The sequence below is a fragment of the Perna viridis genome, chromosome 8, assembly GCF_037379345.1.
Source record: "Perna viridis isolate PV_CMFRI_1.1 ecotype Kerala chromosome 8, ASM3737934v1, whole genome shotgun sequence".
Taxonomy (NCBI): Eukaryota; Metazoa; Mollusca; class Bivalvia; order Mytilida; family Mytilidae; genus Perna; species Perna viridis.
Window position 1 is genome coordinate 19,084,474 of NC_142452.1, and position 25,979 is coordinate 19,110,452.

At 32.8% G+C, this 25,979-nt stretch overlaps 1 protein-coding gene across 1 annotated transcript; it reads left to right on the top strand.

Moving 5' to 3' along the window:
* The first annotated feature begins 327 nt into the window (after nucleotides 1-327).
* Nucleotides 328-2,470, top strand: LOC148609655 (fucolectin-6-like). Its single transcript, XM_088541051.1, has 3 exons — nucleotides 328-495; nucleotides 713-925; nucleotides 2,236-2,470. Exons 1-3 carry the CDS (start codon nucleotides 369-371, stop codon nucleotides 2,442-2,444), a joined length of 549 nt encoding a protein of 182 aa, XP_088397177.1. The 5' UTR covers nucleotides 328-368; the 3' UTR covers nucleotides 2,445-2,470.
* The last annotated feature ends 23,509 nt before the right edge of the window (nucleotides 2,471-25,979 follow it).

Here is a 25,979-nt window from a genome sequence, read left to right on the forward strand (position 1 = left end):
TAGTATTTGTTTAGAAATCAAAAGTGTTCCCGTTCTCTGATTTTTGTAGAAACACCCGCTCATAAAATGTCATGTCACGGATAGATGAAAGAGAAAAGTAAAAATATGGCACGGATAACAAATCGGTTCTCATGTAAGTGCCTTTTATTACAAACAACTCCACTTTAAATTTACAAGGGCTTCCTTTGATTACACTTTTTGAATGGACACAACAGACCTTTCGATTTCGGAAATGGTTCACATCAAAGAGAAACATCAATCGTTAAAAAATAGTAGTATCAATTTCAAATCACAGCTTTAGGTGATAAAACAAAAATACAGTAGCTAACTATTGAATCTTTAAACAGTCGTGGTTTTGTTTCCTAATCATGTCAGACAAGCTTGCATTTGTTGTTTGGTTTTGTTTGTGTTGTTTTGCAAGTGGACATAATTATGATTGGTGGTTAAAACGTATCGATTCTAAAATAGACAATATATTAGATAAACTTAATGAAGGTAATATTTTATATGTATAGATTAAATATAACTATAAAGATTTTGCAATCAGTAAAAAATAACTTAAAAGTTCAAATTTCATATGGACATTAGAATATTGATATTAAATCATCAAATCTTGTACTCATTTGGAACTATTGTTGATTAAATGAAGCACTACATCTTTGTATTTTATTCATAAATAAGTATCGAATTCTTGATTTAATTTTTTTTGTAGGGAATGATTTGAAACATCTGCATGAAGTTGCATTTGGGAAGAACGCGCTACAAAGTTCTACATATAATCAGTTACATGCTACACTTGCTTTGGACGGTGAAACGAACACTTCTCAACACACACAACAGGAGCAAGGCCCCTTCTTGATGATTGACTTAGGAAAAAACTATAAAATCAAAAGAATTGATGTCTTCAACCGAAAGCGATGTTGCGGTAAGTATGCTGACTTTACAAAGTTTCTCCATATCATATCTATTTCATGTAGCGTCTGCCATCTGTCATCTCGAAATGTCATATACATTGCACATGTAAAAATCTTAACTAATAGTATATTTTCAATGAATAAATGCAGTTGAAAATTGTAAATACTTAGGTGCTGGAATCTCTAAACTTCAGACAAAATATAGAAAAAAATTAATCATTGTCGGAAAATAAAACACACAAATTTGACAAGGAGCTACATAGTTTATGGACAAATCATTCGTCTAATGCACAAAGCGACTTCAAAGCTAAAATAGAACGAAAAGGAAAAAGAGATTTCTCCGTTTGATCATAAAATTGCTATGTATCTCATATAATTTATAACCTGAATTACTGACAAAGAAACAAATAATATTTTGAATCAGATTATATTTAGGGTTTAATTCACCCACTGCCTGATTCTTACAGAATAGTATTTATTACTGCATATATTTAAAAAAAATATTTGGTTAAACCTTAATTTACTTAAAATTGCAAACGTTTGTGTTTAAAAAAACCAAGGGGGAGACAGTTGACAAAAATGGTATATTGAAATGAAATGATAAAGTCTTAAAGTGTAAAAAAAGGAGCCCAGTGTCCACAGTACGCCTTTTGTAATATAAAAGAATGTTTTTTTTAAGTATAGTTTTTACATCTTTTTCACATATTCTGTCGACAAGGCTTTTTTGCAATTATAGCGATCTAATAGTGAAAATACCAAATATAACATTTACAAAATTTTGTTTCAAATCTCAATCATTTTGTTCAAATATTTTAAAAGTTTAAAAAGTTTAATGTTAAAGTTTTTTTTTATTATCTTAATCGATTAACTCCTGAAACAATCCTCGGATAAATTACTTTTCCCAGAACAAAGGTCTTATAGAGGCTATCAAACAGTTTTAAAAAGCATAACTAACAAATGTTCTGTCCTGGCAAAATTATTTCACATGATTTTCACCGGAACTGAGCAAATAAACTGAAAGTCGTGTGATCGAGCTTTCACGTGAAATTCATACGATTTGTTTGCATGCAGTTCATGTTCAGTGAATTTCACGAGAAAATCACTTTATTTTCATGTGAAGTTCACATGAATTTCATGTAAAGCTCGGTTAACATGAAATTCACGTGAAAACGTCTGCCTGTGCAAGGTCTGCTGAACTATTATATTTAAATAAAGAGTTATTTGTTGTATAAGGTGAATGAACATGTTGTGTTTTTTTCTTAAAAGACTACATATTCCAAAAACAAATTAATTTACATGTATATTAATGCTTTTTTTACAGGAGAGAGACTTCATGATCTCGACATTACATTTGGAACGTCCAATAACCGCATGTCATTGTGTGCGCATTACAAAGGACCGTCATTTACAGGATCACACCTAGTTTTCTATTGTAAGAGAACACAATTTGCACGCTATGTAAAATTGATTATAAAAGGCAAAGAATATTTGCATGTCGCTGAGGTCAAAGTTTATGCAATCGATAATTAAGTTTCAAATAAACTTATAACTAATTATTGATTTTGTAAATTTCTTTAAACACTTACAAGACTTTTGTTTTTATGGCATTGAATTGACCAGTTCAATATCCCTGGTATATATCTGATAGTTGTCAGTTAGTCTACGTTCCTCTTGAAATTTAAACTGTCTCCAGAACTGTTTGATCAAGGAAACGATGACCACCCTTTGTAGTCAATATGTGACAAAGAAAAACTTCGGTCATAATTATTACATGTAACTGACCGATTCATATATCGTGCCTTTTTTTAAATGATCTGATATCTCTAAATCGTATAATTATACCAATTTTATCAATATAACAAAGAGCAGATTTTATATCTATTTCACGCTAAGAATAAAAGGGGGTGCCAAAACCCAAATTATTGTGGGGATGGTGATGGGTAAACATTGTTCCAAGCAAAAATAAATAAGACTTCTTGATGTTGTGGAAAATTTTTTGCATTTTTTTATGCTAATAATGCACGTGATACGTGTAGAGATGTTTGATTGGCTAATGAACTTATTTTGTAACCAAAATATGATAGAACAATTGATTGCTCTAAATTTAACAGCGTCGCTGCAAACTTTGACACTCAAAATAAAAGGTTAATGAATGGCAACATAAATAAATTTAGACCCCTAAATACGGTTTTCTTTTTATATATGTGCGTAGTTTTCTTTCACAAATAGCTTAAGTTCTCTTTATGTACTAATGTCATGACGAAATGAATGATTCTGTGTTGATTGATTACAAATTTACATAAAATGCAATTAAGTGAAGTGTTATGTTGAAAACAAAACGAAAGAAGATTAAAATTAGCATGGAATATGATGATGATCACCTCTGCTATTCTGGGTCTGACATTACAAAACGGGTTGGGTATATGTTTTGCTCAAACAAAGTTATATATACAACTGATGACCAAAAAAATGACACATACTAGACTGTTTATTGAAGAAAGTCACAATTAAATGAATGTAGACAGTTATACTATATTACTTAGGAGGGTTATGATTATTTCCGCACCCTTAATTATGGTAAAACTAAGATTCTAAGAAGGTCTCTAAAGCTCGAATGTTGAGATTTTTTTTTACTGTCTCGTTTGAACAAATAGTTATACTACTTATTATTAAAAGTGGACATATATATCTAACGCTTCTTTAACCAACTGATACTTGAAAATTGATTTCTGTTTTATGAGGAATATTGATTGCCAAAAACAAACTTGTTTCTGTCGTTTCTAGTATATTTCTGAACTTATCATTTATTTCAGAAAATGGTAAAGAGATCTTTTAGGGTCTAACTCCTTGTTTTCAGGAAATGCTGGAATAGACATCGTTGAATTACCATAAAAAGAACTATTTTGTTTTAAAAGACCATTTTTGTTAAATGTTTTTTTGAATATTAACAGATACATCACCAAAGGTAAGGACTGAATATGTGAGAATCTCCCGAATGTGGTGATTGCAATCAAGAAAACCGTTCTCCATGTAAGATGTTTAAAGGAAACTAATTCCAAGGGTTCAAAAGGTAGATTCGTTAATTTTTGTAAATCATAGGCATCAGTTTTCGAACCAGGTGAACGTGAATTAAATCCATCCTGAAATGTTTGTTCTCGGAGATATTAATTAAGGGGTTTTAGCTTTATCACTGAACCTAAGTATCCAGTTTTCTTTGGCACCAAAAAGTGTGCTGTAAAAATTACGTTTGGTTTACGCATTTGATACTACCTCAATTGCATTTTTTAAAATAAATTATCGACTTTTGTTTTAAAATACCCACATCTATTTGGTTTGTTTTGGTTTCTTTCATACCCAAAAATTGAGGTTTCTTCAAAAACTGTAGTCTGTGTAGTCTGTGACCCTTTTTCATAATCGGGATTACCCATTGGTCTGTTGTTATTATTTCCCTTTTCGGTAGAAAATGAATTAGATTTGGTATCTCCGGAAGCAACATTAAATTTCTCACATTGTCATTGCTTTCGATGTCCTTTTCCAGCACCTCTGCCTTTTGGACAGCACCTTTGCTTTTGTGATGACTACTCCAGGTGAATTGTTCTTTCTGTCATATCCTTGTTGCCTCTGAGAAATCTTTGTGATACTAAAAGAAATAGAAGAGTTGTTATCATTATTGCTGTAATTTACAGAGCTACTGTTTCCTTTTATTGACAGCTTTCCTACTTGATGATGCTGAGGATTCACTATCGTTGGACTTTCTTTTTTGAGTCTTTTTCTCAAAAGAAGGCAATGAATCGTTTAGTGTTTTTTTTTTGTTTGTTTTTGTTTGTTTTTGTTTGTTTTTTTGTCGTTGTTAGATTTTATAGTAGACTCCACTTTATCACCAGACACACATTTATTACATGTAATACGAAGCAAGTCTGATATATCCCTATTACCCTCAAGCCCATATAGAGAAGTGTCAGTCATGGCAATTTGCCGTCTTAAAATGTTGCGAAAAGTTCTATTTAAATAGTCTAATCCTTTTGTGGTCATAGCAAATATGTCACGAATTTGTTGAATAGGTTTGTTCATATTACAATAATTTTTGTATATATAATGTTTCAATTTAATCTCTGAACTGTTTTGAACATACAGTTGAGATAAGATACCAATACATGCAGCTTGTTGACCACGATAAGCAATTTTTTCAACCATTTTAACTGGTTGTGAAAATGATTTACCTGTCTTATTAAAAGACGTTTTCACCATGCTTCTTGATCAGACATTGTTCAATTTTATCATCAAGAGACGGGACTAAAAACCTCTCAGTGTCTTCTTCCACATGAAAACTTCTCTCGTCTCTTCTGCAAATATGTAATTGAATTCGGTTTGTCTGCTTTCCAACTACTTGAGAAGGCCAGTTCTTGCGACTCACAAATAAAGCTTCTAATATTTTCTAATTAGACTAGGAATTAATAGTATCAATACCAAATAAGTCAAATAAACATTAATTTCTTTGTCTTATAATTTCCGTTTCATTTCGTCACTCTCGTTAATATCTGGACGAAGTGAAAGTTGGTCATCATCACTGTCATTGCCATTCTCACCGTTTCTATCAGGAAAATGTCTTTGTAATAATTCCTTTTCTAGTACTCTAAAGGGTTTTTTGCGACCCACCTTCTGATGTTCTTGTCTTATTCCGTGGACATTGTGTTGTAAAATTTGCTGCCATCAAATTATATATAAGAAACATATAACGCGTCGCCAGTAAATTCAAATTTGAATGTAACATCTGACATCGAGTTGATCCCGGCAAATCTTGAAAACATAATACAGATGTCTCCTAAATGACATAATGACCTACATGACCAGCTGTTGAGTTCACAGATGCGATCACTTTTAACCTCACTTAAATTCTGTCAGAATCTGTCAGGATTTCTGTTCTACGATAGCAGATAGAACAGAAATCCTAGCAGATCCTGACAGGGTCTGACAGAGGCTGCCCTGGGTCAGAACACATTTTGCTCTATTCCCTGAAAGATCCTCACAGAAACTGTCCTGGGTCGTGACAAAGAAAATACGAAAAGCTGCTCTAAACTGTCATTCCCCTGGACAGTTTCTGACACTATTTTTTTCTAATCTGTGCGACGTAATTTAGAACAGGAAGTCCGCGATTAATAAATGAAACTGTGTGACTAATGTAAATAACATGATCCGATTAGGAAAATATCTTGTTTTAAAAATTTACATTGAATTTCCAATTATATATATAGAGCTCGTCGTGATCATCATCCCACAGTCACTCGATCGTTGTACGTTTATGTTCAAATTTTCGTCGATCACGGTCCAGTCACTCATCGTTAAAAAATCATCATTGTTTACATGTATAATTTGTTTACATTCTGTCATACACATGTGATATCAATTAAATTAAATTATTGAATTATAAACTTAAAAGTCTTCGTTTCCGTTCTAAGTGTAAAAGTGGTAACCGATAACTTTCAGATGTTTAGTAATTCTCACTAAGTTCAAGATTGACAGTGAAAGCTACTTTTAACGAAATAAGGGTCACAAATCATTCTAAAACATGTTAAAGTTGACAATTTCAGCATTAAATATTTCGGTCAAAATTCTTCAAAATGCCACTATTAGTAACACTTCCAATTTACTTACATGGTCTTATATGTAGAAAATGTAGAAAAAAATGCTAGTTTCATATAAGTGACTGGGACACCTCGATTTAAGTAAAAATTCTAAAAATTCTGCAAAATATTTCAGTGCGAGCAGTTATGTTTCATAATGGTCTAAATCTATTAGTAAAATGCTTATTTTTTACAGTATAACTATCATGTGGGTGATTGTGACATATATTTCTGTCAAAATTCTTCAAAAATGTCATAATCTTGCATAAGGTATGAGTGTGCACACTTTCAATTTCCATGAGGGTCTAAAATGGTAAATTTTTCAATATAACTATCATTTGGTGGCTGCGACATATTAATTTGAGTCAAAATTCTTCAAAAATATCTCATTCTTGCGAAATGTATGAGTGCGAGCACTTTTGATTTCCATGAGAGTCTAAAATGCTATTTGTTTTGTTATATAACTACCATATGGACTGCGACTAAAATATATCTGTGAAAAGTTATAAAAAAATATATATACACCAGTCAAAATTCATATTCTTTCAAAGTGTATGAGTGTGAACATTTTAAAGTTCCACAAAGGTCTAAAATTTCTGTATAAAATGTTTAAAATTATCAATATATAGAAGTACTCTGTATCATACCGGTGGCTGGATCTGCAACCAAAATTATGCAGTCCAAATTCTTTAAAGTCAGGGGCGTAGCTGGTACGGCAGGCAATACTTTTTTGTTGGTATTGCATGCAATACACAAAAATCGGGTGAAAAATTGAAAAAAAAATCAAATTTAAACATAGCAAGGCTTCCCATCGTGCGAATCGGGATTCGGGTGCTACACGTTTTTTTGGAGGAAAGTCACGTACATGTATTGTATATGTAATTCAGTCAGAGAAGTATTCTCGAGCTAATGACTGTCAGAATCTGTCAGGAACTCTTCTAATCCACGTATCTGTTCTACGTAGAACAGTTCCTAACAGAAGGCTGTCAGGACCCCTAACAGACTATGACAAAGCTTGTCAAAAGCCCTGACAGACCCTGACAAGGTGTGTCGCGGGCCAGAACAGTTTCTAACAGTTTATAACTGTTCTATGACAGCGAATCCTGACAGCATCAAAGAGAGGTTAGAAGTGATCGCGACTGTAAGTACCTTATTAATAAAATAAAATTTCTAAATTTGTATATAGTAAGTTAAAATTTTGTGAATACTTTATATTTACCCGATTTATCTATGAACCCTTCCATCCACCCCTGTTTGAAGTGGTCATCATGGTGTCTTTCGGCGCCTAAGAAAACTGAGGAAGGCAGATAAATTGGGAGTCGTACGATCTGCTGTTATTCAGCTGGTTTTGGCTGAAGGGCGATCTAGTTACCGAAGAGAGAGAATTTCTACAGTAGACATATCCGGTAAGTATAATTTATTCAAACATTTGTATACAAATTTTGTAAGTTTGGTGTCAAAATGATACCGTTGCAACCGTTATTGCAAGAATGCAAAGCCGTCGAACCCAGCGTTAAATCAGTATTCCGCAGTTTTTCCTTTTGTTGCGAAAATGAGAGCATTTATGGGAAATTTAAGAATGACAAAATGAGAACTCGATACGAATTTGAGGGTCGCGAAAAATCTAAAAAAAATGACATTAGGTTCGCTGTTTTTACATTTGCTTTTCACGAATGATTAAAAAAAACGGTACATTTATACCTCCATATTCAAGCAACTTCTTTTAGCTTGGTCACTGTTGCACCGAATGGTCATATTGCTATATAGAGTAAGTACATTGTCAATAATATCAGAGCAATTAACTTAGGCTACCCATTTATTTTCTTAGGAAATGAATTCATCGTACCAACCGTAAAACCTGCGTTAGGGGTTAGACACGGGAAAGTGAGTGATTTTTTGCATTCTCGCTGTAAAAGTAATCAAGAGAACCAAGGTTATAGCGGTAATCCAAAGAATGTAATCCAGGAAAAAAGACCAGACATGGAAAACAGACATATACAACAAAGAACATAAAGTAACTAAATCATATATACAAAGTAACAAAAGCAAATGAGCAACTCCGACTCCACTAAATATTGGGAGAATGGACCAGGTACACCGGTAACGTAAGCGTCCCCTGCTTTTCTAGAAACACCCGCCCATAAAAAGTCTGAATGAAAAGTCATCACGTTTATCGTAAAGTTTGGTCAATAGTTTTCCTTTCCTTTACCATCGATTTTTAAGTGTAGGTCAATACATGAGGCAGACCTCACAGTGTCTGTAGTATCCTTTATCTCAGGAAAACTGTTGTATTCAGGTCAGCAAGAAGGAGAATAACCACCACTGAAGGAGTTGGATTCGTGTTGTCTAAAAGTGCTTCAAAGTTTGATAGAATAGAAGGCAATATTATCACACATCATCTGAGCAAGATTTTACACCAAACTTCGAGTTTTCATCATACAATATTATGCACAAGCACATTATATAAATGAACAGATAATATTGGAATTTCACCAATAGCTACAGGATGTAATTGTCTCAAAAACAAAGAAAAATTTACTCATGGGAATTATAAATGCAGAATTAGGAAATGATAATTCCAGTTTGAGTTGGGATGGGAAAAGAAGGTCTCGGGGATGAATGTTCAAAAACTTCCGTACATTTAACAACTTGGTAATTTGAAGAGTAGACTAGCCATAAATATAATACCGACCTGCTGGGAGAAAAACGCAATAAACAGGAATATCAACTAGAACTACATGTATTCAACTGTTATCAGACACTCTCCTCACAGATTTACTTAATGAGGCAACAGTGGGAAAATACGAGAAATGTATGAAAGGAGACATACATGTGACCATGTGTTGAACAACAGTAAAGTAGGACTAGGATGACAAAGGCATTAGCTCCACAGAAGTATAGCGAGAAGCAAAATAATCGAATCAACTTTATTGATGGCCTAGCAAAGGAAGCCGGCAAGAAAAATATGACAGATGTCTACATCACTAAAACATTTTAGGGAATAAACGAACAGCTGAAATACCTGTAAAAAAGACAGGCAGGGAAAAGTTCTGACTGATGAAAAAAGCTCAACTGGTCAGTGGAAAGAAAATTATGAAGATCCGCTAAGTCGTCCAATGTCAACAGACAAACCAGTCATTACACCAAGAGAAGATCCAATCATCATAGATGCAAACAGACTAACTAAATTTGAGATGAAAAGAGCTATCGGTCTACCAAACATATTGGAAGGAAGCGAGTGTAGTCGGAGTCCCTGCAGAGTTAATCAAACTGACACCAATATTTCGATAGACATGTTGTTCGATCTGCTTGGAAATATATAGAACGAAGAATATGTACCAACTGAATGGTAACATGGACATATTAAGTGCAAACGAAAGGAGATTTAGGGGAGCCTAAAAACTTTGAGAGAAATTGCCCTACTTTCTTTTCCTAGCAAAATCCTCAATAGAATTCTTGAAGGAATGAAGTCTGCTGTTGATACATATCTCCGCGAAGAACAAGCTGATTTTAGACAAAATCAATCATGTACAAACCAAATAGCAATACTTTGGATAATCACTAAACAGTCCTTTCAGTGGAATTCGTCAGCGCATGTTTCTCTTGTTGATTTGATATAATATTACTTTGAAAACTTTTAAAACACCATCCCTAACAAGAAGATAATGATTATCAAATCAGCACATCAACAAAGCACATGGCAAGTCATCCTCAAAAATGCACTTACTGACCATTCAACATACTACGTGTACTGCGTCGCGGTTGCCTACTCTCACCCTTTCTCTTGTTGTTGGGTGTCACTTGAATTATTGAAACAACTACAGAATCACATTCAAGAGGTATACAGTAGATATTTCAAAAACATCAAGGGGACTTTTGCAGGCAATATCTGCATCTTATCACACAGACAGACAAATCTTGGAAAAAACACATGCATCAAAAGGGGAAAAAAATTGACTCCATATAAGTCAAGTAAAAAAAAACAAACACTCGGCGAATAGGTGGTTGAAATACAGCAATACTCAAAATTATTGAAAAATAGTTAGAGGATGAAGAACAATTAATATATCTTGGTAACTGTAAGTAATGCGGATTGTAGGTAATAATGTGGGCACGAATAAAAATGCCACATTGGAAAAGCCCCGGTTGTATTTAAGACCCTAAAGCAAATATGGACTTCTCCGGAAATTTAAAAAAAAGATACCAAAATCAAAGTTTTTAATTCCAATGTAAAACATGTATAATAAAAATACTATATAAAAAACGCAGCATCACACAAGCCTCAAACTTTTATCAACGGAGGTCTTAGAAATATACTTAAAATTAAATGACAGGATAAAGTGACAATAAAAAATTAAAGTACAGGGCAAACTAGTCTCCCATAAAATCACAAATAAAATGGAGAAAATGTACATGGATAGGATATACTCTAAGAAGGCCGAAACCAGGCACCAACTTAAGCGAGAAAGGTATGAAACCTCCCGGATAAGATCACCAGAACAGGAGAGAAAACAACAAGGCAAAACTTAGGGTCAGATTGACAAGCTCACCTAGGTCCGAAGAAAATGGAAATCCTTCATAGACGACTTATGTCATGTCAAGGATTATAGGGTTTAAGTCAAGTAAGTAAAATCGTACGTCGTTAAATGAAACAGCTTCAATAGCATCGTGTCTAACTCTTTACACAGTTTTGTCGGTCTCAACGCTGGATGCATCTTTTTTTTTCTCACGCCGGTGTTTGCTAATTTACGGTCATTTTCTGTGATAAAGTGGGTAGCGTTAGTTGATCATTCTGATATAAATTACAGTTTAGTTTATCTATTAGGGTTAGTGCCTAGACAGTCATAGTGCATTTAAAGTTTACTTCGAGAGTTTTACAAAAGAAAGACTTGTTTTTTTTTTATTTTTAAGCGATCTACCTTGATTGATATACACAAATTTAAAAAAACCTAGAGCCGCCCAGTATCCATATCCATATTATCTATGAATGAATTCTAGACGATTCGGCACCAGGACATTTCGGCACCCATAAAAAAACATTTTAGTACTAAGACAAATCGGCCGCATACTTAGACAGATCACCACTTTCTTCATCCCAATAATAACCTTTTTGTATATGAATACAACTTTTAATTTTGTGTAAATCCTATAATACTTTTATTTAGTGAAATGTAAATGTGGTTGATAAGTATTTCGTCTACGTGCTCTTTGATTTATACAAATCCTGAGCGCTGCTCTTGATTAACCTACTTCAGGTCCCCTTGTAGCCGAAAATGTGGAAAGCCAAAGAATTAAAAAAAAAAGAGAATCAAAAGGAACATCAAAAGCCAACAGTCTACAGGAAACAACCAAAATTAGTAATCTGTTTGCATTTAATCAATTAATCGGATCGAAGATCACAATTAGCAGTCGCCAGAACCTACAGATTTGTTACGTCTGTTAGCTCCTGCAATTTTATCTTAATCGCCGCTGGAAAAAGTTCCACTGACATACCCCATTGAGGTTCAAATGCAAACACTTAGATAACCTTCACAGTAATTAAAAAAAAATTATCACAAGTGCCGATTAGTCCAGTTGCCGAAGAGCCTTGTTATCTCTATGGATATTGACACCAAAACATGACAATTGTGGAGACAAAGGTCAGCAAAAATCGAATTAATGAAAATGAGACACACACAAACAGCACTTGGTTTGTAGTTGACATGAAACAATGTTTACAACATAAGAATGAAAGAATAAACCAAATCTTAACGATAAATGATGAATTTTTGAAGGGAATAATTTGGATTTTCATGTTTTCTATTATATTCTATATATAATTAACTTAATGTGTTGTTTATAGCATACAAAGAGCAATAACAGTACATAGAATTAAAATTTATAAATATGTATATATTACAGATGTCATAAACATACATGCAGTTGAATAGTAATGTTTTATGATAGGTGATTTGAGCATATATATCTGTTGTAATGCAAGGATTGATAGATCAAGCATGTGATGATGTTTGACAGGCCTAGCAGCAATCTATAACAAGATTACCTATAACTATCAAGTAATGAATTGAGGCTATAAAAAATGCAATTATTGTTATAGCCGTAATTGGTTTTTTTTAATTCCTGAGAAAATTAACTCAAGTTAACTTAATTTACCCAAGTGTAATTCAAGGATAAAATGAATACATCAATAAGTCTTGGGACTGTCCCAAAAACATCATGCACTGTTTGACAAGACGTACAAACAAATGATTAAACGGTCATATCATGATGATTAACATTTACATAATGTTTTGATAAATACCAAACAAAATATATATAAGTAAATAGGATGATTGTTTTATTTAACTTACTTTCTGACTGAGGTCAGGACCATTATTACTTGCATATTTGATATGAGTTAGAGTTTGGTCAAACACGGAACGTTTTAAGGCATTGATGCCTCGAATTATTTGTTGTTTTTTATATTTATTTGGAAATTTCGGCAATCAAGGTTCATTTAACTTCATTACATCATTCATTCTTTAGACTTGATACTTTCTGAATTAGACTATTTCTGCATTTGGTTTAGTTTTCAGTTAAATAAATGTTGTCAGTGTCACCTTTGATTTCTTTTCTGTTGGTATACACTAAATGTTATATGTGATAGGAGAGAAAACAGACAATAACCTGTGACTTTTCGTTGTGCACTTTTATCGCGCTAGACTTCTTACAATTAGGCTTCTGGGACAGGGTTATGTTGTTACAATGTTGGAGTCATCAATACAGAAGTTTTATGTTTGTCAACATGAACTCGTGGATTGTTAGGGTTTATCGCTATGCACCATGAAAACTGATTTTCTCAACGTGCCATAGTTTTCCTTTCTTCTTTTGTCTAGCCTGGACTTGACTTTTTATAAGCAACTCGGCGGTGTTTCTAGAAAAGCAGAGCACGCTTACCATACCTGTGCACATGGTCCATGCCCCAGTTTTTGGTGTAGTCCGAGTTGCTAATTTACTTTTGTTACTTTAATTTGTATGTATTATTTTGTTTATTTTATGTTCTTTGTCGTGTCTGTTTTGCATATCTGGTATTTGACCCCGGATTACATTCTTTTGATTTCCGCTAGAATCTTGATTCCCTTGATTACTCTTCCAATGAAATGGGACCTTCCAATGTTATTAATAGTAATGTTTTGAATATTAAATAATTGTTTACCACATCAAGTATCAGTGTATCAGTGTATATTTCATCGACAGAAACTCGAATATTTTGAAAACGGAGGCTATTTGTCTTCGAATATTACTCATGGTTATCTAATTGAATTTCGAGTTTTGGAAAATTTGTTGTTCAGTAAGCCATGATTCATTAACATGATCTCCTGTATTTCTGGTTTAATTTTCAATTGATCTTTGTAAGCTTAACTTTTCAATACGTTGTCCACATATTTGCCGCTTTTCTGCCTCAATCGTTTGGAATCGCGTTTTCAGTTGTTCTTTGGGTGGTTTGATATCTTCACTAACCCTTTTTGTACCTCATTTTCAGATAGCGATTCAGTAATATGATCCATTAATAATGGTATAATAGCATTGAGTTCCTTTGTGCTGGTAAATTCTCCTAGTACTTTTTAAGCACGTTTTTTCCAAGACGTGGACGTAGACGTTTTCGGTAGATTTAGTTCTTGTAAGCTACTAATCAAGTTTCTAAGTCGTATTTGCTATATAGTTTGTCTCTGTGTAGCTTGTAAGTTTTCGGGACTTTAAGGATTTGGGCGTTTAGTACCAGTTTCATTGCAAAACAGTTTAAGGATCATGTTGAGAGAGAGAGTTATGGACCACTAACAGATGACAGTCAGTAATTGTGGCCATATCGGAGTCTCAATTATGACAATGATTGTTAATATGCAAATTACCTGCTACCTTTAGTAATTTTAAGTACTTTTCTGCGCACATTTTTAAATTCTCTAGTCTAGCAAATACTATTATACCCAATATACCGGAAATGCTTTTATGACATGTTGTTTCTCGTCCTTTACCCTAAAAATAGTTTAATCCCAAATGATAAAAATATATCAACAAAGATAAAAGAAACATAGGCCTATATTGCGCTGTGTACAATTCTAGGCACCTGCTTCGAACTGGCCCTTAACAAAATACAGCAAAGTGGCATTATCCTTTACCCTACAACATACATGTATATGAAAAGTGAAATGCAAGGTTAAAACATGCTATAGGCAATCACAACTCAAATTCAATTAATATACTAAAATAATCTGCCAATAAAACAAGGAGACATTTACAAAAACAAAAACAAACGAAAAAAAGCAGAAAAAACACAACATTGCCATCCTTTTGTATGACGTCATAGTAAACCTTGTAGATTTTTTAGTATTCACTTATTGAAGAAATGAAAATGGGCTACGTGTAAGCCAATACGGTTTAGATTAGTGTAGCAAGCATTAAAAAAAGTCCAAATTGCATGAAACCATATTGGATGAGCCATGCATGGACTGTATCTAAGACAGGTTATCACAGCAATATTGAATCTTTACACTAAATTATAGTATTCATCAAAACAGCAATGAGAATTTTGTGAAAAGCAGCCCAAATTAGATATTAATGATAAAACTGGAAATGTAGGTTTAGTTCCTCAGAACCTAGCTGTGTAAAATCGTACAGAAAGTAGATTCGTTTAGAGAAAGAAAAAAATACATCGATGTCGGAAATATATTTTTCACCAAAAAGCAAATAGTACTACACATGTTCTAATGGAGTTGAAGGCAAGTATGTGTAGACTCAATAAGCTATAACCTATCAAATATATTAGACTATCAATCTAATGAGTGTAATAAGGATTCACAGAAAACAACCCCCCCCCCCCTAAAAAAAATGGGTATGCAATGAAATCAGACTAAACAATTTCTACGTATATTAAACAGTATGTAAGTGATAAACATGCATTTGATGAAATTAATACATCTGATAGAACGCAAATCGGTTACTATTTCATTGCAAATTAAAATTGAGTGTGATTCTTATGGGAGACACACATTTTGCCAAAACATTATATTTCTACAAAGAAAGTTGCTCTGAACAAGATGATGGAGAACCCGAAGGCTAAGAATGGAATTTAATTGTATAAGAAAATGAAGAACTGATTTAGATTCTTGGTGAACTTGATGTCAGCGAAACGTAATGCGTTCTTAATTCGCTAACTGAAAATAGGTTGACTTGAAAACAAACAAACAAATTAATTCAAAATGAAAACAGAGTTTTAAAAAAATCAGTATCTTTGTATATATACAAATTCTTTTTCTATGAATTCAACAAGATCAGTAGTTTTCATATTGAGTCTTAATCTACTATTTAATGGGGAAAAACCCTTATATTATTTGTTGAAACTATTTGTTATTAATGCAGAGCCTGAGTAAAGCATGTACATAACATTATGTTAGTTTGTCTTTAGGTGAACATGTGAAATACTGAAATTAAGATACAAAATGTGCATGTTTTTTGCAGAAGTAATCATGCTGTTTTTGATACTTGCAAATGTAGTACAAATTTATACGTATTGAACTTTGTTTTAACCAGTTTGCTATCGTTAGTATATATTATGCTTAAAGTTATTTGTAACCCTCACAGCAAAACAGGAACGGGGAACCAGACATGTTTCGTGCCTTGTTTGTATTCAGTGCATGTACATGCAGCCATAGATAATTTTATATCTTAATGTTTGTTATAATAGATATTTGTTGTACAGTACAGTTAATTGTCTCCTCTTTTTCACTTAAGCTCAGAGGACTTATCAGCAAGGAAGACTGAACATAATCTGTATTAATCAAATTCAAACATATACGTATATATTGGAATACACATAACAACTCCCCCTTTTTTATTTTATCTAATTACTAAGTAGGCTAATTTATTTAAATTGAGGTATTGAATGCCTCATTTTTTATCGGGAGCCTCTTAATTTTTAAAAAATATTGATAAATTTTGGGGACCAAAAAGAAAACACTGAGATGCTCTCATTGTTGAATAAATAAAAAAAAATAAAGATTACCAAAGCTTGGTTTATCATAGAAGTGCAGTTAAAATGTTCAAACTGCACATGGAAATATTGTTTTGATTTGATAGTAGTTTCATGTTCAATATTGTACACTGGAAGTATTATGTAAAGAAGCTTCAATTGCATTCTATAAATGTACTGAAGAAGCGTCCGTTCTTTTTAAAATATTGACAAAAATATAAAGTAGGCTCATTGATTACATACAAGTAAAATTCAAAAAGAAGAATTTGGTGCATTGTATTCTTTCCTCATAATCTTCAAATTAAGTGTAGATGATATAGGGCCAATCTTGAGATATTGATCAATTCTTAGTCCTTTCTGATGTATATTTACAAGTGAAACTGAATGTACAAAAATCAAAACAAAAATAGTTGTTGTGATAGTTAAGAATAGAAAACTTAAAGAACAGTAACTTGTAGTGGTTCTACTGAGAAAGATGGTTGTTACAGGACTCCAAGTTGTTATGTTTGGACGTTTAGTGTGGTCAGGTTAAGTTATATCTATATCGGTTTTAACAAAGACGGTGAGTGTTAACAATTTACAAAAACGTCATTAATCTTCATATTCTTGCACATTCGTAATGCAGGCCAATAAAGATTATACAATATGCAAATACTTTACGGATTTTATAATTGTATATAAATTTTTATCAGCAATATGTTACAGTTGAAGATAATTGCAAAATGCATTTGATTTCAAACACTGTATTGGCTAACACAACAAAACAGAATTTTTATACAATCCTTCGATAAATTCAATTCATGTATACAAATCTTTTTATTCCTCTTTTGGTTGCAATCCGTTGTGAATACAACGGAAATTCTAACACCAAATGAAACTACATATATGACGCATACTGAACTCGTTGAAGAGCCTTTTGCTTCCAGTTGTACTGTTCCTTTAACGTTATTGCATTAACATTACATAAATCGTACAATACTTTAAATGTGTTCTATTGATTTGCATATGACAATGTCAGAATTTCATGTCTTATGTAGACACATGTCTGCAAACTTCGTCGCTTTGGGTATTACATGTTTCTATTTGAAGTGAATACCCAGTCAGTGCATATGTACTTTCTCCACGCTTTACTGATGCCATGGTCTCACCAACCACGTTTAATTGTGAATTCCAGGAGGATAAACACTAAAAGTGCAACCATTGCAAAGCTTTCAAAAGATATGTTTCAAAATCATATAATTCATGAGATGACGATTGAGTTTATCATAAAAATTGCTTGAAAAAATAATACTGAAAATCCATATTTTATATTTTCTACAAATTAACAGCAAATTATCGTTTACAATATTCATACAGTTTTGTAGTAAATTACAAATATGATTTTAAAGTAAACTGCTTTATATTGACTTCTCAAGTGGTAAGTGAAAACGTAATCAAGGGAACCAAAATTCTAGTGAAAATCAAAAGATGTAACTCAGGGACAAAGACCAAGCATGGAAAGCAGGCAAACATAACAAAGAACATAAAGTAACTACAAATTTGGAGCGTGGACCAAGTGCAAAGACAACTTTAACACGTTGAACAAATCAGTTTTCATTGTGCAGATGGATACACTGTAACGATCCACGAGTTCATGATGACTACAATAAAACGTCTGTAGTGATGACAATCTTGTAGCAAGATAACACTGTTCCAGAAGCCTATTTGTAAGAAATACATCACGATACAAAAAGTCTGCGAAGCTACGGAAGCTTTGGCATAACGTATGAGTTGTAATATGAAAATTCCATACGCATGTGCTGAGGGTATGTTGCCACAGATGAAAGGAAGGTTCTGAATTCTAAATGAAAAAATCATCACATTTGTCGTAAAGTTTGTTCAAAAGTTTTCCTCAACCCTCAATCTTGGTGTAGGTCAAGATATGAGGCTGACTTTACAGTGCCTGCAGTATCCTTTATCTCAAGTTCTTTGGGGTAGATGCAATTTATCAAATCCCCGAAAATAGGATTGTCTAACGATAATACGTCATCTATATAGCGGAAACTGAAATTAAAGGATCTAGCCAAACGATGTTCTTTCTTTGTTTTGGATCAGATCAGTCATAAAGTCAGCCTCACAAGAGTGAAGGAATAGGTCAGCAAGTAGAGGAGCACAATTTGTTCCCATTGGAATGTCGTCCGTTTGTTGCAAAACGCGTCCACCACACTTCAGAAATATGTCGTCGATAAAAAATTTCAGCGTCTTGAAAATATCTTGCTCTGTATATTTGGAAGATAATTTGGAATAATTTTTAGAAAGAATGAGGAATCCCTACCAAGAACTATATACTTGTATCTATGTGTACTATCTTTTTTGGAGCAACAACGATGTATAATGTTTTTGAGTCGGGATTTTAACTGAGTATGGGGAATAGAAGTATACATTGTTGAAAAGTCATAGGTTTGAATGATGTTATATTCTGATAATAATCTTGAATTGAGGGTATCCAAAAAAAGATCTTTCGAATTTTTCAGGATCCACATCGAATTAGTACCACTACGGGAGTAACAAGTGTTGTGGTAAGACTTGATACCCTCTCTGACAACTGTGAATATATAGGTTAAATCTGAGAGGTTCGTTGGTGCATTTTGCAGATCCAGCTATGAAACTTTGTTTTTATGGATTGATGTGGAGTAGGGGAATCCAGTTTATAGACAGTAAATCACAATCATCGTCCTCGGTACAGAGACCAAAAGAGGAAACCAATGTTACTTACTTGCTATTTATAGATGAAATAAGTTCTAACCTTTCCCAATACTATCATAAATTTTGAATAGCTGGTGCAACATCCCTATATCCAATTATATAAGAACCAATAAAATAAAGGGTAACCACTTAAAAACGCGTAAGGATAGGGGAAACAAAAGAAATAAGAAAGACCAAATTATGCATAAAACAGATATGGAGACGCGGAAAACAATATAAAAGTTACCTATACACCCTCAAATTCTGGATTGTAGATCATATTTGTTTGTGACTTAAGCTTTATCTATTTGTTTCCTGTTACAGACATATCAGGTCATGCTCTGGAGTATTTGGTAAAAGGGTGCTCCGAAAATAGTTATGCTTTTCTTGGGTGTATGGTGTAATGGTAATTGTTTTTCATTTTAGATGTTTTTGACTCTCAGACAGTAAATGGGGAAGTAGTGTATGCAGAATGGGGAACATGCAGAACATTGAATTGTTCTCTTAATCAAGTGAACAATACAAATATCAGATCTATCATATGGACTTTTCGTTTTTTGTAGTCGATTTACGTCACTAGAAAATTATGTTTAGAGACATTTCAGAACGGATGGATCAATGACGGACATATGGATTCCCTGTCGTCGTATACCCTTCATGTACTATATTTTATTACTAATGGTATAAATGAATGCAAGGTGGAGAAAAATGACAGTACCTGGTCCAATGCCGCGTATATAATCTCTGGTTTGTAATTTAGCTAGTATCTATACTTATATTAGTCCGATAAAAAAACATTTCCTCCATTGTGGGAGATTAAGACGGAATTACAAAGACGACTATTCATGTGGAGTCAGCATCAATGTGATACCAAAAATGTTCTTGCTGTTAACGGTTGTATTTTCTACATTGTATACCTCCTAAAGTTGTCGTTCTTTCTTCAATATCTTAAGCATTAAATAGGATATAGAATTATTAACCTTTCTTGATACTTGTATATAGAACTTCCTTCAAGAGTTGAAGTACAATGTCTCAATATAGAATACAGATTGTTTCACTTGCAAATCGTAGGTCATAACAGTGATTAGTTCTAGTTGCGCAATTTAAGGGTTTAAAACTCTTGTGATATTACCGTTAAAAGTTTGGACAGCATTATGATTCATGAATAAGAGGTTGTAGGATTATTGAAATTGTTGATAGATGTATTAAAAATAAAGAGCTAGTCAATGATTAAATGCCTATAAGTAGAAAAAAAAACAAGTCTATTCCAATCAGTCATCAAATTTTAAAAATATCATAATCGTAATATAGGTATTGTCTTTCTTTATTGTTATTTGTCATAGAAAAATCAAGCTGATTGATTTACATTTTTGAATGACGTTCCTCATTTGATAAAACTTTTCCAAATTCATGTTTGGTCTTTATCCCTGGATTACATTCTTTTGATAACGGCTAAAACCTTGCTTCCCTCGATTACTCTTTCAATTAAATTATACAGATTACAGAAAAAATTACCTAATTTGTATAATAATGGAAACATGAACATTTTTTCTTAAATCGATATAGTAAAAAAGCAGTCTGATTTTTTTCTAGAACCCATAATAGGCCATGTTGGCCTGAAATTGACACTTCGGTCTTCTCAGTGCAGAGGTATCAAACTTGCTAGATTAATAGATCACTCGAATGTTGATTTTTTTCTGTCACTTACAAACGGTACTATAAGTACCTATTTTTTACCTACTAACACTACTTTGGCTAATTTTAGACCGTATTTTATCTCTATTAATATTTTTCCTGAAATTTTGGTGGATACTTAAAAAAAAAGAACATCTCAGCATGAACAATACTTCGGCTTTCATAATAGATGTACTAATAAAATTATTGAAACTGGGGTAAAGTGGATGACCGTAACGGCCATTTCGGTCATCCCAAGATGGAAGAGTAATCAAGGGAACCGAGGTTATAGCGATAATCAAAAAATGTAATCAAAGGAACGAAGACCAGACATGGAAAACACACATGTACAACGGAGAACATAAAGTAACTAAAATCATACATACAAAGTAACGAAGGCAAATGAGAAACTCGGACTCCACTAAAAACTGGGAACATGGACCAGGTGCACCGGTAGGGTAAGCGTCCTCTGCTTTTCTAAAAACACCCGCCGAGTTGCTCATAAAAAGTCAAGTCTAGGGTAGAGAAACGAGGAAAGGAAAAATATGACCCGTTGAATAAATCAGTAATGATCCACGAGTTCGTGATGACGACCACAAAACTTCTGTTCTGATGACTTCAATCTTGTAGCAACATAACCCTGTTCCAGAAGCCTATTTGTTAGAGTTCTAGTGCGATACAAAAATTCTGCGTACTTTCAGCAAGCTCTTGCATAACCTATGAGTTGTGATATGAACACTCCATACACAGGTGATGAAGGGATGTTGTCACAGATGAAAGGAAAGTTGACAATCCTGAATAAAAACTCATCACGTTTGTTGTAATGTTTGGTCAATAGTTTTCCTTTACCATCGATTTCTAAGTGTAGGGCAAGATATGAGGCTGACCTTACAGTGTCTGTAGTATTCTTTATCTCAAGTTCTTTGGGGTAGATGCGATGTATCAAATCCCCGAAATTAGGATTGTTTAAAGATAATACGTCATCTATATAGCGAAAACTGAAATTGAAGGATCTAGCCAAACGATATTCTTTCTTTCGGATCAAATCAGCTATAAAGTCAGCCTCATAAGAGTGAATGAATAGGTCAGCAAGTAAAAGAGCAAAATTTGTTCCCATTAGAATATGAAAAATGAATTAAATGAATTAAACCGACGCAAATATATACGCAAACTTATATTTGGCAGCTTATTCAAGTGAATGGTTCGCGATTGAAGCCTCTTCTCATTGCACATAAGTAATATTCAACTTTAAGGCCAATAAAAAAAGCATCTTTGTTTAAGGTTTCATATAGAAATATGTTATAGGCAGGTAAAATCGTTTTATTTTTTTATTTTTCAATTATTTTTATCATGCATTTATATGTTTTTATAGTTCGTGTATTTATGGGAGTTTTTTTAACTTTAATAATGCTCAATTTTTATAGTATATTTTGTGACATGCATTCTGACACTTTTGCAATTTCACTTACTTAAAAAAATAGATTTGTAGCAAGTAAATTTACAACATGTGTCTGCTGAAACACAAAAAAACTCTACTACTTAATGTTCTCATATCACTTGATATGAACAAATGTTTACCTCTTGTGTCTATTTTATTATCATAGCTGTTTCTCATTTCTCTTATACATGTATGATCATATTCATAACAGTTCAGATCTCACACAAAAATATATTACGAAATTTGAAATTGTATGCCAGACATGCACTCTTTGCCGTATGCAAGCCAAAAATATTGTCATACATGTAAATTATCAGGATGTTTCTGCATTACTTAACACGGAGGTACATTTTTTACTTTGTTGTTCGGCTGTTGCGTGTAGGATTTTTGCTCCACGGAAAGATCAGGAAATTCGTCAAAGATGGGGTCGCCGAATTCATTGATTTAATGTGCTTAATTGTTTTCAGTATTATATACAAAATACCGCTTGTAGTAGAAGCCAATAAGAATGAATTTATCACGTATATCAATTTTAACATACTTCAGTGAAATGTTTTGCCATTCAACATTTGTCATTATGCTAAAGTAGAACTCTCATCACGAAATATTTTTGTTTCTAATGTTACGGACATCTGTTGTCGAATGCTAGGAATCCTTAGAAAAAGAAAAATTTTCGTTACGGTCATCCAGCCGATGTGTTTCCCTGGTAATTTCTTATAAAATCTAAATTTTACCCATATGCTTCCCGCTATAAATATCAAGTATAGGTGAATATAGCATATTTTTTTTGTTGAATAATTTGAATAGACAACTTTACTAAAGAAAAATATTACGATCCCGAATTTCCAACCTCAATCTAAGGATGACCGCTTTACCACAGTTATGGTATAAAATTCAATATATTCACTGTATCTAAGATATGGGATACAGAAAGGGAATACAGAGCTTAAATCTTATAGTGACTGGTATGTATGTGTGTCGATTTATGTTTAAATGATTATTGAATTATAAATAACAGGCGTGTGTTTATTCATGAATTAAAATGCTGATAATATCTATTTGATTTGTTTAAATACACACATAATATTAAAGATGCACTGACTCGGCATATTTATCGTTCTTGTACTATACTCGGTTAAGCTTATAATGTATCAATAAAAAGAGAAATGAAGAAGAGGTGTTTCTGGCCATGTTATATAGTGCAGATTTAAGGGAAAAAAATGATTAATCAAGCCTTAAATTAATAACAGCTTTTGCGTCATTAACTGAATTTATTTCAACAGTTGCTATTTTTGCTGATTTCAAACTAAAATATTCGCAGGTTTTTTTCACATTTTATAAAAAAACAAGATAAGTGTTTTTGAAGGGTAAGAAGGCAATTTCGCTATTTCCTGTTCATCGCAAAATAGCAAAAAAAATATTGAACACTGTGAAAACTTTATACGTTTACGATATTAGTTATTAGTACTAGTAATCATGATATTTGTTTGGTAAATGCGTTGGTATTGCTGTGCGTGTGTGAAGTTGGTCAATTTGACTCAATTAATTTTAATATTTACGATTGGTAAACTATTTTTTAATGTTCATATTCCAAAAAATAATCATGAAAGTCATGAAAATAAACATGTATTACAATATACAAAATTAGCATTTACTTTCAGAATAGATTTCCTGTCCTCAGAACAAATCTTGGAAAACTTCTACCTATATAGCATTGCACAATATATATTTAATAACAATAGGTATAAGCTGGAATATGATAAAAAAAAATGTCAGTGCACTGCGAATGTGAAAACTCGCATATTCGTTTAGTGTATTTCAAATATTCGTTTTGGGTCTAATCTGGCCAGTCCAGTACTAGCTGTTAGTTTTTATCTAGATTAACAGACGGATGTTACGATTAATTATGAAATGCCGACCACGTTTGCCATTCATACTAAAATGTTTTTCAATCCAAAACCTCTTTTTGAAAGAACATGGGAAATACAAAGGGCATAAAAATGGTATCTACAAATATTTCTTTGGAATACTGGATTTGGAGGTAGCAGATGCAGGCATTTACACTTGCTGTACTAAATATTCTTTAGCAGAACCGTCAGCCTCTGCATAGTTAAAAATAAGTCGTAGATTTATTTCCTTTTTTACATTTAGGTACAATATTGTATGTAACTAGTACTATTCCTATCATAAATGATTTTCAGTAATGGCAGAAACATACATGGAATAAAATCTTACGCAAGTATAACAGAAAGGGAATTAATAAAAACAAAATGTGATAAATAAAAATGCAAGACTTAAAACAACTTAAAATAGAATAAAATGCAAAATATCAGTGTACAAACATTTCAGGTTAGTTTGTTTAAGTTTATTAGATGTTAAAATATGACATTAACTACTTTATACTTTTACTAAAAAGGTAATCACCATTACAAAAAGTTTTGAGAACTTACTTGCCGGACTACTCAGTCTTATTTATAACTTGGGCCGAAAACAACGATTAAAAATGTGAAAAGCTTACAAAGCATATTATTTTGCACAGATCTGAAGCAAGTTAGGGACACAACGTACCTATATTGATATATTGATACATACAATGTTCCTTAACTGTTGAGGAGAAAACATTGTTATTTAGACAAAACATTCAGTAAAATGTCTTTTTACTATTTTCTATGATATCACATATATAAGAAAGATTTTATTGATGCAATTCAGCTATTTAAATCATGAAAGAAAATTTCTTTCTATAAATAAATGATAACTGTAACATAAGCAGCAACAATTGGTTTAGATGTGACTTGCATCCATCAAAATACAAATATTAATTACATTCATTACCATCTATTATTCAGCAAACATTATATTAAATAATGTTATAAAGTTAGTGATACAAACAAGCATATGCTTGTTCCGTTGCATGTAGTGCTAATATGCTAATTAGATGTTTAATACGACTATTTTTTGTTTGTTTGACCTGTGTGTGTTTTAATTATTCCAGAAACAAACATATGATGACATGCAAATTCATTTTATACATCTCGTCATCATGCAATTTCCATATCATTTGAGTAATCAAATATAAAGTAAAACTAAGAAATATTCGGACATCATATGAAGGAGTAATCAAGGAAACCCAGGTTACAGCAGTAATCAAAAGAATGTAATCCAGGGACAAATACTAGACTTTGAAAACAGACATATACAACAAAGAACATAAAGTAACTAAATTCATAAAAAAAACAAAGTAGCAAGATCAATAGTGTAACTCGGACTCCACTAAAAACTGGGAGCATAGACCAGGTACACTGGTAGGGTAAGCGTCCTATGCTTTTCTAGAAACACCCACCGAGTTGCTCATAAAAAGTCAAATCTGGGGTAGACAAACAAGGAAAGGAAAACTATGACCCGTTGAATAAATCAGTTTTCATGGTGCATATAGATACACCATAAAGATCCACGAGTTCATGATGACGACCATAAAACTTCTGTAGTGATGACTTCAATCTTGTAGCAACATAACTCTGTTCCAGAAGCCTATTTGTTGGAGTTCTAGCGCGATACAAAAATGTGCGTAGTTTCGGCAAGCTTTCGACTAACGTATGAGT

Coding starts and splice junctions, on each gene's coding strand:
- LOC148609655 (XM_088541051.1), top strand. CDS start 369: ATGTCAGACAAGCTTGCATTTGTTGTTTGGTTTTGTTTGTGTTGTTTT. Junction 496..712: donor ATTAGATAAACTTAATGAAG/GTAATATTTTAT, acceptor TTTTTTTTGTAG/GGAATGATTTGAAACATCTG. Junction 926..2,235: donor CAACCGAAAGCGATGTTGCG/GTAAGTATGCTG, acceptor CTTTTTTTACAG/GAGAGAGACTTCATGATCTC.